Consider the following 13,469-nt stretch of genomic DNA (forward strand, 5'->3'; position numbering starts at 1 on the left):
TTCCCGGTTAGGGATCGCCACAGCAGAACTCCGGTCCGCTAATGATTGGCAGTAGTTTTTTTTATGGTGCCAAGTTGCCAGCCCGACGCCCAACCTTCAACGAAGGCACATCCATTCACGCATGTCTTTCAAACGCCACTCGACCGCAGGGAGGACATGCAGACTCCACACAGAAGGCACTCCAGCCAAGAACCGAACAGAAGAACCTCTTGCTGTGAGGCAACAACGCTACCACTGCACCACCGCGGCTTAGGAGGCTAACAGTGTATAAACCAAAATATGACTTTGTGAGCATTCAATCTTTACCTACCATCAGAACTACCCAATACATAAAGGGGGCTCATAGAAACACTTCCTATAAGGTTTACAGTTTATACAGCAATTTATCTCCCAATACGTTAACCTTTTAATACAGCTTTTACTCTTATTTCATACTGCTGTGAAGCCAACTCATTTTTCCCAACTCTGGCTTTGAAGTGTTTCAAGAAATGATGTACTCTATGCTATCCTAAGAATGTAACACAAATCACTGCAGAACACATCCAAAATGGACAATTTCAATATTCAAATGATTTTAAAAAAGCTGCTGCAGTGAGCACCCCTTCTAAAAATAAAGTTAGCATACATCAAGATTTTACAGTATGAACAGTCCTTTAATTAAAAAAAGAGGTGGGGGGCGCAGACAGCCTGTATTAGTCTTCATGCCAATCCTCCATGGCCCATACAGGCATCTTAGTAGAATAGTCAAAGTCTGCTGATTTGTAACACAAAGCATGCAGATACATGACCAATTCCTTTGGGCAAGGATCCTTCCTTACTATTTTACATTCCCCACACAAAGAATCTTTCACAAACACTGACACTTCTGAATGACCACTCTCTCTGCTTTTATCCATGTTGGAATCTTCTGCATTAATGTGAAATGCATTTTCACTAGCATGTTCAATACTTTGTTGCATATCCACATTTTCTTTCTGAATGTTTGAGACAATACTGCATGAATTTACACAGCTACTCTTGTATACCTGTCCAGAGGATGCACAATCCCCTAAATTTTCCAGAGTCTTGATTTCACCTTTAACTCGTAGGTCCTCTTGAGACAGATCTAAAAGATCCAGGCTCTGTTTGTCTTGATGTGCTTTTATTAAGGATTCCAGTAGCTCTTCATCAGTTTTACCTATGCTGCCCGACTTGCCCCTGTCTGGACCCCAAGCATCAACATTGTAGATGGGGTCATTGATGATAGGATGCCCGAGGTACTGAAGGTGAACTCTGATTTGGTGAGTGCGGCCAGTGTAAGGGATGCATCTGACCACACTAGAATTTCCACTGTGACTGACTCTCTGGAAAACTGTTTTACAGGGTTTACCCTTGGGGTCAACACGACAGACACCCACCTTATAGGACACCACAAGGATTGGTTTCTCACAAATGACCTCTCCTTCTGGGAATTCTCCTTCAACACGACAAATGTACTCTTTCTCCAGCTGAAAAACAAAATTTACATACAAATTAGAAAAATCTATCCGATTCCCACTGTAGCATTAAGGTTCATACACAACTACTATCGGATAGCAAATATATAAATGACTCATTCAAAAAATGACAGCTGTTCTGTAACTATTCATTAAATGACAAGAATGAGAAAGCTACATACAAATACAGCAAAGAAAGACTACAGTTAGTAGTGTGGACAACAAAGTTTCTTGCTGAAAAATGTTTAGTGAGGTAACACTCCATTCCCTAATCTTTGTGTAGTCTATCTAATGGAGTAATACACTAGACCAAGTTGGTACCCTACACTACAGGTAAGACCAAGAACTCCACCAGTCAGTATATAGGACTGCAGACTGGCAGAGATGTACTCCTGATTCTTAAAGGGGAATCAGGTTTGCAATACTTCAGAGTTGTACACTACTCAACATTGTCAATGTGCATTGAATGAGCTTCATCTCGCTTAATTGACAATGACTGGATAGATTATAAGTGATGTACAACGTTTGCAACAATTGTTACAATGGTGTCTGTGATGCATAATGTTTGCAACTAAAGTGGTGTTAATGATCTTTGTTTTTCATTTATATAAATGTAAGACTGCCTATGTCATTTGTGATAATTAAAGATGCTTTTTGTTAAAAAAAGAACTGCCAATGTGCAACCATGAAGCAGCAGAGTAGCCAACTCAAGTCAGGGTGGTGGTTTGGCAAAACAGCAGCTCCTCTTATAAAACGGTCTTTGAATGGTAGACAGTATATAGTTGGTAGCCACACTGCCTGTGGTGGTAAGCTACACATAGAGGGAGGGAGCTGAACTGGGGGTGGGAAGAGCAGCCACGGAACAGAAGTACGCACTATTAGGTGGTATGAGAGTTATCCCTAAATTTCAGTGGTGAGGGAGCTGAACTGGGGGTGGGAAGAGCAGCCACGGAACAGAAGTACGCACTATTAGGTGGTATGAGAGTTATCCCTAAATTTCAGTGGTGATGGATCACACAGATACACGTTAAAAACAGAAGAAATTCTCTAGTGGGCTAGTGACCCTGCATGCCCATTCAATTCCACAAACTAGAATAATGCTTGCATAACAGTTGGGTTAACTGTCATGCATGCATTCATCTGTATGCCATACAGATGACACTGCTGTGAAGCACCACATTGTATGGCAACTGTGGTACTAGAATAGAGCTGGATTCTCAAACGTTTGCAGTAACTTAGGCTTCCTGCCTGCAGTATCAGAGTTGCCATACAGATGGGGCAGGTCAGATGAAGCGGTAATGCAAGAATACTTCAGTCTCAGCGAGTCCCCCTAGTCCTTGGGTAAGAAGGTGCTACACAAGGAATGGTTAAATAAGATTCACTGTCACAGAACATTATAGACTCTCATCACCACTCCTGGAATAGCATGACTCCTACACAGTCAGTACCACAACATTCCAAGGTATGACCCACCCCTTGGGATAATTTCATGTCCTGGGTGGGGATGAACTGCGGGGTCCAGGAAAGCAAAGCAGGATGACGTAGGCTTTCCAATAAGCTACCTCTAAACCTTTTGGAGTCTAGCCCCATAAAGGAAAAGCTACAAAGCAAAGGAATCTCAATTAAGTGGACCAATGTCTCATTAGAATAAGTTTGCATTTTAAACCCTTGATCTGCTAGACTCATACATGGATCACTTAGCACCAGTACAGCAACGGTAGCATTTAGTAGTATGGATAGCTTTTATACTACTTTGTGTACAGGCACTTATTTCTGCATATTTCCACAGCCAAATAGTGTGTATTTAGATTTGTTTTTGACCAGAAAGGCTCGTTTGCAAGTAACCACAATAGCAGAAAATAGGGAATTAGAGTAACAATTTGAATTACAGTTCAATAATAATAGTGTACAGCTCTGGACTAAAAATAAAAATGATGTAAAGATGTTCAGTTAGTACAAATAAAAAGTACATAATATAAAGACCAGAAAAGCTGCATACATAAATGTGTGTTTATAGAAAATAGGCAGTGGAGTTCAGTACTACCTGCAGACAAGAATTAAGAAACAAATATAATTTAATGTCATTTACAAAGTCCAAATGGCTCAAAATGATCCAAGTATAAATATTTCTGATATTATTTGAACTCACACCCATAGACTTCTCTACCTTCATAAAACAACTCATCCTATGAATGGCTTTTGAGGCCTGAATGAATCCTGAAATGCTTTAAAAAATGATCAGGTTCCTCCACTCCTGTAAGCTACAGCACATAAATGCATTCGTTCTCTTAACGCAATAAATGGAGTAGGCCAGACAGATCATTTTCTGCTATAACCCGAAACAGGTCCAAAAATACAACCATAATACAACTGAAGTGTAACAGGCAAATTAAAAAAGCAGGTCAAGCCCTACCATGCAATAACGTACACCATTTTAGGCAGCACATATGAAATAGCAATGCAAAAACCAGGGAGACAGCATTCCTGAAACAAAGACACTGCTATAAATTTGCAGCAGTAATACAAGATGCGACAGCAGCTCAAATTAAGAGCAGGCAGTATACACTAGTGGGCATGTGCAGTGCTTAATGGCTACTTATTTCACCCTCTTATAATTTTACTAGTTCAACAAAACACAGGGCTAAAGTTCTTAATTTGAAACAAATGAGATACTATTTGGTATCGTTACCATCTACTCAGTGATAGCATAAGAGTTGCTGAAACACAGCAAGGATGATGAAAATGAGAGCAATTTCAAATGCGACAGTCTTGCCCAAAAAATAAACGGCAGTAAAAAGAAAAGGAAAAAAAAGACTTCCCAAGGGATGTTTATGTTGTTCAAGGAGCAATGCCTGGCATTAATAGGCCAACTAAGAAGTCAAGCTTAACAGCTGGAAACTTGTGAGGTAGACAATGGCAAAGTGGTTTAATGTGAAGCTTTGGTGCCACTGAAGTTGTAACCTTGTGAAACAGGACAAAGCATTAGTAGAGATGTGTAGTCACATACCATATTGTGAGCAACAGCTGGTACGCTTGAAAACACAAAGCAAGAAAGAGAAATTTAAGACTGAGTGGTGTACTGGAAAGAGAGGTGGTTAGGACTTCCCTACAGATTACCTTTTGTCTACGGTTAAGAGAAAATATGATAAACTGAAGATTACTCTAGTACAAATTGTATCTTGCAATGCAATGAGAAGGTGCAGGTGCTGTGGTAGCCTCCTAAGTGTAAAAGTAGAGGATCATCCAGTATTTTTGGTTAGGATTCCTCAGACTGCAGCATAGTACAACCAGCAATTTTCAGATACAGTAAAGGAATGTAAGGGACAAAAACCTAGATACAAGTCAACTTTTCCAACTAGACTAAAGGCTTTTTTCCTAGCATCATGAGTATTTATGAAAGCAAAGTCATCGCTGGCAAGGCTCCAAGAACCACTTATCAGATATGCTGTTGAGTACACTAAGCAGGCTAGTCCTGTTAAGATGGAGTCCAGCCACCATGAAGATGAATGGGAAGATCAAAATGGGCCTATGGAAAAAGACCATCTATCCAATTACTGGACTACAATGAACAAAGAATTTACATGTCTTCATGACCACTTGCTGAAACACATCAGGTTGTCTGGATAGCACAGAGAGAGAGAGTGTGTGTGTGTGTGTGTGTGTGTGTGTGTGTGTGTGTGTGTGTGTGTGTGTGTGTGTGTGTGTGTGTGTGTGTATGATTTAATTACAAGTAGCTGAATTATGAGCTTTGAAGGTCTCATGTAAATGCTGGCTAAAGATGACAGTGTAACCGAGTTCGGAAATATAAGTGGCGATCCTGTCCAGTTCTAGCGCATTCAATAGCATCTGAACTACATTATACAGCTGTTCAGAACTACTAAAACCTGCTTATATGTTTGACACTTCAAATGTTTTAACATGTTGAATTAGTTGCAGTGTGTGAACAGTTTGTCAAAATTTAGATACATTATTTAATGTAAATATGCAGGGCGTGACAAGTTTCTTAATTTCTGATGTTTAAATGCTTAATGTAGAATTCAAGCACATAAGCAATTCTACTGCCTACTTTTGGCATCAGAATTGATGAACAAGTCTTGTTGCTGTTTATCACGGCAATCTTTTGAGCTTTTTCAGTAATTTCACCACATCTGGCTAAAGCCCTTGCTGCCTCCTACACTGCCTTTTTAGGAACAGTCCAGCTACTGGACATCCCAATATAACCGCTAAAAATACAGTTAATTCAAACTCTAATCTCAGACTGGATCATGGGTGTTGTACACAATGTCAGAAGTCTTGACACCAAATTGCCTGATCTTAAGGTGATCTCACACAACTTGAGCACATCCATGTCTGTGTTACAACAGAGGCCTGGTTTAACCAGAGATACCAATTCCTCCATACTTGGGTTTTGAGCTTAACATGCGTTCAGACTTGATGGGGAACAGTGGTGGTGTTTCTGTGTTTCCATACTTGTCAGAGACCATATCAACTCTAGATAGATATCCATACACTCGCAAACCACAGAACTCCAAATTATCCTGAGCAAAACAAATGTATATATAGCCTGCTACAGAACACTTCAGTCTTCCTCAGTTGATCACAAAAGATTCCCAAACTCACAGACCTACCCATAATGAGGAATACCTTTATGAATGGCAATTTCAACCATCCATCGATTAACTAGTGCATCTACACCCTCAGATCTTCACAGACCTAAATGGTAATTCCCTCGAACAAACAGTAAACCAAATAATTAGAAAGCAAAACATTCTCAAGCTTGCACTGGCCAACATAATTCAACATGCACCACTCCTTCAGCAACTCCATCTCTGCTTAAATTTGGCCACAAACTTGTGACCTTAAAGTCACAAACACCCTTGCAGTCAACATTTCTGAATTAAACGATTTTAAATGGATACACCTACTCAAATTTCATGAACAACTCTGAGATTTTCTTGAGTCCAGATACAACCTAATAAGAGCAAGCAGCCCTGGTGGTCCACCAGTACAATTAAAGTACAGTTGTGTACACTTACCATAAATGTAGATGTTCGAGTCTATTCACTGTTGCAGTCATCACATTTGGGTTATCTGAATGCAGTAGCCCTCAGTCGGCCTGATTAACAAAGTCTTGGGTCCTGCGTCGGTTGCTGTCCCATCTTCCATGACATCAAGTAGTCAGGGGTATAAAGCATGCAGCCGATGCCATTACATCAGTTTTTCTTGCCCCAGATGTCAAGTGCCCCCATAATGGGAAGCAATTATATGTATAAGGTTACACCTCCAACAAAAAAATCAAATACACCAAAAAGCTTTAAGCAAAGGAAGCAAGACTAGAGGTATAGCCAATAGAAGTCAGGGGGTTGGAGGGAGGGTAGCTAGGACTGCAACAGTGAATACACTTGAACATCTACATTTATGGTAAGTGCACACAATTGTACTATGTTCTTTCTGTTTCACTGTTGCAATCATCACATTTGGGTAGATTCCCAAAGCTATGGATGGAAGGAGGATCAAATGGTACAGTGGGTAAGGTGTATGCCTTTCAACCACAAGGTGCAAGGTTTGAGTCTCACCACTGGAAACAGCTTTACAGACCTGAAGATTTATAGTTGATGGGTGGGAGGATGGTATAATGGTTAAGGTGTTTGCCTTACAAATAGAAGGTGCAGGGTTTGATTCTCACATGGGGTAAGTGGCTAGGCTTAGAATGGCCTGCAAAGGCAGTTAGCCTAGTACCAGCCTATGAACCTATTAGACAGCATTAGGACCAGCTATAAACCCCTGCAAGACTGCAGTGGCAAAGCCAGCTCTGGATTAAAAAAAAATGTCAAATGGTAATGCTTGGTGAAGGTATGTACAGAACTCCAGGTAGCAGCTTCTAGGATGTCCCTGGTAAAGACACCTCTGAGAAAGGCTGTAGAGGTAGATGCAGCTCTGGTAGAATGTTGTCCAATTCCCTGTGGGGTAGGCTTTTCCATGGTGCTTATAGCAGAAATGAATGCAATGGCCTATCCATTTAGAAATGGTTTGCTTTGAAATGGCCTTTCCCTCTGCCCCTGCAGCAAATGCAACCAGCAGTTGTTCAGATTTCCTGAGAGGTTTAGTCCTGTCCAATAAAAACTAAGTTGTCTGTGTACATCTAAGGAGTGCAGAATTCTCTCCCCTTTGTTTTGTGGATTAGAAAAGAAGGTTGGCAAATGAATGAACTGATTAAGGGCCACACTGGATACCACCTTGGGCATGAAGGAGGGATTGGTCCTGAGGGACACCCTATCCGCATGAAAAACGATGAAAGGCTCCGGGTCTATATTATATCCTCGAACACTGATTGATCGCACTTATTTTCGCGAAACTGCAAAATATTGAAGTAGCACAAACTCAAATTTTTTCCTAGGGAAAGAATTTGGTTGTCCGTTTCTGTTGCTTCGGTATTTTCAGTGTTATGGTGGAAAGTTACTGGTCAGATTCAGATAAGTGTGCGATTATGTGGATGTGAGTGTTAGGGTGATTTAGGTGAGTTAGGGTTAGGGCTCGGTTTAGGTGTGTGTGTGATTGAGTGGACATGAGGGTTAGGGCGGATTTAAGTGAATCAGGGTTAGGGAGCGGGTGACGTGAGTGTGTGATAGTGACAGACCTTAGGGTTAGGGTTTGGGTTAAGGTAAGTGGGTAGTTAGTGGTGTGTGCACAGTTTAGTGTAGGGTTAGGTATCAGATTTTAGGCGTATGTGTGTGGATTTCTGTTTGTTTGGTGTGCTTGTGTTGTGTGTATGTGTTTTGGATCAGCGATTTTTTTTTTCCCTGGGGAAAAAAAAAAAAAAAAAATCGCTGATCTGACAGTTAGAGATTGTAAGCTTTCGCTTAAATTAGGTCAATCAATCAGCGTTCGCTTTTTTAAACATCTGATGATATAATATAGACCCAAAGGCTCCACTGCCATGAGGGCCTGTAATTCAGACACCCTTCTAGCTGAAGTGATGGCTAAAAGGAAGGCTGTTTTCCAAGAAAGGATTTCAACACTGCATATGAAGGCTATAGAGTGTAGAGTGAATTTTTGGCTGGAGTAGGGGCTCTCCTGGGTGGTCTTAAGTTTTTGGCCCCTCTGAGGAACTGCTTCAGCAGTGGATGAGAGAAGAGGGGTGGTTCTATGATGTAATGAGCTGAAATGGCTGAGGCATGAATTTTGATGGAGGAAAAGGAAAGGCCCTTGTGCAGCATCTAAGTTAAGTATTGAAGAATCTGAGGTAAATTGGGCGCTGCTGTGCCCATCCCGAGTTTGGTTCCGGGAAAGTACAGTTGTGTAAACTTACCATAAATGTAGATGTTAGAGTGTATTCACTGTTGCAGTCACTACATTTGGGTAATCTGCTATCAGGTTGCCCTCAGTCAGCCTGATTAACAAAGTCTTGGGTCCTGCGTCGGTTGCTGTCCCTTCTTCCATGACGTTAGGTCATCAGGATTATAAAACATGCAGTCGACGCCATTACATCAGTTATTTTTGCCCCAGATATACATATATATATATATATATATATATATATATATATATATACACAAAATTAAAAACACAAAAATATACCTCCAACCAAAAGCAAATGCACCAAAAAGGCTTTTAAGCATAGTAAAATAAAGTAGAGGTATAGAGTAAGAGAAAAACAGGGGGCTGGAGGGAGGGTAACCAGGACTGCAACAGTGAATACACTCAAACATCTACATTTATGGTAAGTGCACACAACTGTACTATGTTCGTGTTTCACTCTTGCAGTCATTACATTTGGGTAGATTCCCAAAGCTATGGTTGGGAGGATGGATTTATACAGCAATAGGACCAGCTATAAGGCCCTGCAAAACAGCAGTGGCAAAGCCAGCTCTGGATTTAGAGAAAATTGGTAAGTGATAATGCTTGGTGAAAGTATGAACTGAACTCCAGGTAGTGGCTTCTAGAATATCCCTGGTAGGAACACCTCTGAGAAAGGCTGCAGAAGTAGATGCAGCCCTGATGGAATGAGATCTGATCCCCTGGGGGATAGGTTTTCCATGGTGCTTATAGCAGAAATGAAAACAATGACTTATCCATTTAGAAATGGTTTGTTTTGAAATAGCCTTCCCCTCTGCCCCTGCAGCAAATGCTACCAGCAGTTGTTCAGATGTTCTTTGAGATTTAGTCCTGTCCAAGTAGAATCTAAATTGTCTGTGTACATCCAATGAATGCAGAATCCACTCTGCCTTGTTCTGCGGATTGGGAAAGAAAGTTGGCAAATGAATGGACTGATTAAGAGCCACACTGGATACCACCTTAGGCATGAAGGATGGATTGGTCCTGAGTGACATCCTGCCCGCATGAAAAATGATGAAAGGCTCCACTGCCATTAGGGCCTGTAATTCAGATATCCTTCTCGCTGAAGTGATTGCTAAAAGGAAGGCTGTTTTCCAAGAAAGAAATTTTAAGTCTGCAGTAGTAGCTGGCTCGAAAGAAGGTAGAGTGAGTTTCTCCAATACAAAGAAAAGGTCCCAGGCAGGGGTTGGAGCTCTCCTGTGTGGTGTCAAGTTTTTGGCCCCTCTGAGGTACTGCTTGAGCGGATGAGAAAAGAGTGGAGGTTCTGTGTTGTAATGAGCTGAAATGGCTGAGGCATGGATTTTAATAGAGGAAAAGGACAGGCCCTTGTGAAGCATCTCAGTTAAGTATTGCAAAATCTGAAGTAAATTGGGCGCTGCTGTGCTCATCCCTTGAGATTGATTCCAGACAAAGAATTTTTTCCATTTGTCAGCATAAGACTTTCTAGTACTAGGTCTTCTCGCCTCCAAAACGACATCCATCACACGTTTGCTGAGGGGATGCTAAAGGGGAGTTTAAGTGATTAGCCAAGCTGCAAGATTCAATGTTGGGAGCCGAGGGTGCAAGATTTGGCTCTCCTGCTGAGACAGTAAGGAAGGTGTCTGAGGCAGGCGCCACAGAGAAATTTGTGACACACCGCAGGAGTGGGTACCAGTGTTGGTGTGGCCAGTCTAGTCTGGAGCAATCAAAATCATTTTTGGTTTGTCCTGTTTGACTTTTAGCAGAACTTTGGAGGGCAGAAGCAGAGGGGGAAAGACAGACTGAGGTTTTTCCAGCTGAAGGACAGAGCATCCACATTCCAGGCTTTTTTGTTTGGAGTTCTTGTGCAAAATTTGTCCAACTGGTGGTTCTGGGGTGAGGCAAAAAGATCTACGTCTGGGCTCCCCCATTTGCATGTCAACATATTGAAAATCCATGGTTCCAGTTTCCATTTGTGTAGGTCCATGAGATTTCTGCTTAGTTTGTCTGCCAGAATAATCAGTTTTCCTGGCAGGAATTGAGCTTGTAGTTGCACTTGGTAGCTCAAGGTCGTGTTCCACAATGCCATGGCTAGTCTGCAGAGTGGGTAGGAATGTGTACCCCCCTGCTTGATTATGTACAACATAACGGTGGTGTTGTCTGTCTTTACCAGTAGTTGTCCTGGATGAAGGTAGTCCTTGAAGGATGTCAAAGCATTCTGTACAGCTAGCATTTCTTTTTGATTGATATGAAGGTGCATTTGATTTGGGCTCCATTTGCCCTGAATGCACTTCCCTGCCAGATGAGCCCCCCATGCATAGTCTGGTGCATCTATAGTTAGGGTTTGGGTGACAGGGGGTGGTGTGAATGGCAGTCCCTTGTTTTAGTGGTAGGCCTCTGCCCACCATAGGAACTCCAGGCATAGGCAAGGTATGATGGGAATCATTGTTTCCAGGCTGTGACGATGTTGACTCCATAAAGTTTTTAAGTAACACTGACGTTTCCTCATATGCAGTCTTGCATATGGAATTAGAAGAATGCAGGAGGCCATGAACCCCAAGGCTTGCAGTATTTGTCTTGCAGACAGCAGGCTATTTGCAGCCAGCTGTTTGAAGTAAGTCACCACATGAATTTGCTTTTCTGGCATGAGGAAAGCCATCTGGACAGTTGTATTCAAGCTTGCACCCAGGAATGTAATTTTTTGAGAGGGTACCAGTTGTGATTTACTTTTGTTTATGGTGCACCCTAGACAAGTTAGAACCCTTTTTACAAACGCCAGATGTTTTAAAAGTATGGCCTGGTTTTCTGCCTGAATTAGACAATCCTCCAGGTATGGATATATTTGAATATTTCTTTGCCTGCAAAATGCAATTACTGGAGCCAGGCACTTTGTGAATACCCTGGGCGCAGTAGACAAGCCAAAGGGCAGTGCAGAGAACTGATAATGCAAGTAGCCTGCTTTGAAGCGTAGGTATCTTCTGCAAGACTCCCTGACTGGGATATGCAGGTAAGCCTCTTTTAAATCTAGAGTTGCCAACCAGGCATCCTTGCCTAGCATAGGAAGTAACTGGTGAAGAGTCAACATCTTGAATTTTGGAATGTCCAGAAAGGTATTTAGAGTAGAAAGGTCCAGAATTGGACGCCATGATTTGTCTTTTCTGGGTACCAGGAAAAGTCTGGAATAGAAACCTTGTCCCTTATCCTCTTCTGGTACTGGTTGAATAGCCCCCATGTTTAAGAGGGAAAGTACTTGTTTCCGAGTCTCTGTCCACTGATTTTGGGGCAGGTCTGGCCAACCGTTTGGAGTTGGCAACGTGTGGAAATGAAATATGTATCCCTGGGAGACTATGTTTAAAACCCATTTGTCCTGGGTGATAAGCTGCCAGTTTTTTGCATAAAGAGCAATCCCCCCCCCCCAAAAGGGCAGCTGAGAGGTAAGTGCTTGTTATATTTAAAGGAAAGTCAATGAGACTGTTTACCATAGGGTGGTGTCTTGTTATTTCCAGACTTAGAAGTGGAAGCACCCTGTTGCTTAGTTCTGGGAGTCCCTTGGAACTGAAACCTGGTGCTTTTGGTATGTCTGAGTTTGGATTGAATGGATCTGGAAGGAGCTGGAAAGGACCAGTTCTTAGTAGGCCAGTGCCTACTAAATCTTGGAGGTTGCACTTGTAAGAAATATTTCACAGTTTGCATAGATTTAGCTTTATCTTCCATCTTTATTGCCAAACAGACAATCCTGATGCAAAGGAACAGCCAACAATTTTGCTTTAACATGATCAGGCAGAGATTGCTCCTTAAGCCAAGCATGCCTTCTGAGCACTGACCCAGTAACAGCAGCCCTACAAGAAGCATCTAAAGACTCAAAACCACATTGCAAAGTATGCTTTCAGACTTGTTCAGTTGAATGCAATAAATCCTGTAAATCTTTATTTTCCACACAGTCAGAAATCAACATAATTTTCTGTTTAAGCAGTCCCTTGATATGCTGTTGATATTTTAGCATATGAAATTGACAGTTTAAAGCCCTGATTGCCAAGGTTGCAGAAGTATAAACCTTTTTACCCCATTTATCCAGCACCCTGGAGTCTCTCTATCAGAAGGGGTAGGATTTTTAGCAGTAGAAGCCTTAATGCCCTTGGGCTTCTGAGAAATGGTTTCTGGGTTCGCAACAGGATTTTTGAAAAGGAATTTGTGGGACTCAGGAACCCTGTAGTTATCTGTCTGGTTTACTAGGAGCTGGAGGCAGGGAATCAGGGGCTATACTGGATTCCGAAAACACATCAACAATGTCTAGTACAGGAGGTATAGCCAAAGGCCTATGCTAAGGAAGAAGGAAATCCCTTAGCCTCTTTTTGGATTCAGAAAATTCCTGACTTTCCCAGTGGAAATGCTCCCTTAAGGTATGTAAAATTTCTCCAAAAGAGAAGTCCTCAGGGGGGAAAGCAGAGGGTATGGAATCCTCTGCATTAGAATCCACATAAGTAGGTATGGACAAATCAAGGTCATTAGAAGAGTCAGAAGAAATAGAGTCCTGCTCAGAAGATTCATAGTCAAGCTCAGCCCTAGGCCTCTTAGAAGGGGGGGTTGACTACCCCTGAACAGAGTAATTAAATCTTCAGCCATTTTGATCATTTATTTTTTTAGGCATAAGTCCTTGAACATGTGGCCTGGGCGTCTGTTTTTTAGACACAGATTGAGATT

General features: G+C 41.8%; 1 protein-coding gene across 1 annotated transcript in view; it reads right to left on the reverse strand.

Annotated features, from left to right (window-relative positions):
- Positions 1-358: 358 nt before the first annotated feature.
- The window catches only part of RPUSD2 (RNA pseudouridine synthase domain containing 2), a 159,884-nt gene continuing 146,773 nt past the window's right edge, over positions 359-13,469 (reverse strand). Inside the window, exon 3 of the mRNA XM_044074183.1 lies at positions 359-1,487. Coding sequence (XP_043930118.1) covers positions 693-1,487 — 795 coding nt within the window. The 3' untranslated portion in view covers positions 359-692. The remainder of the gene's footprint in view (positions 1,488-13,469) is intronic.

This window comes from Protopterus annectens, chromosome 6.part0, assembly GCF_019279795.1.
Source record: "Protopterus annectens isolate FY-2018-M chromosome 6.part0, PAN1.0, whole genome shotgun sequence".
Lineage (NCBI taxonomy): Eukaryota > Metazoa > Chordata > Ceratodontiformes > Protopteridae > Protopterus > Protopterus annectens.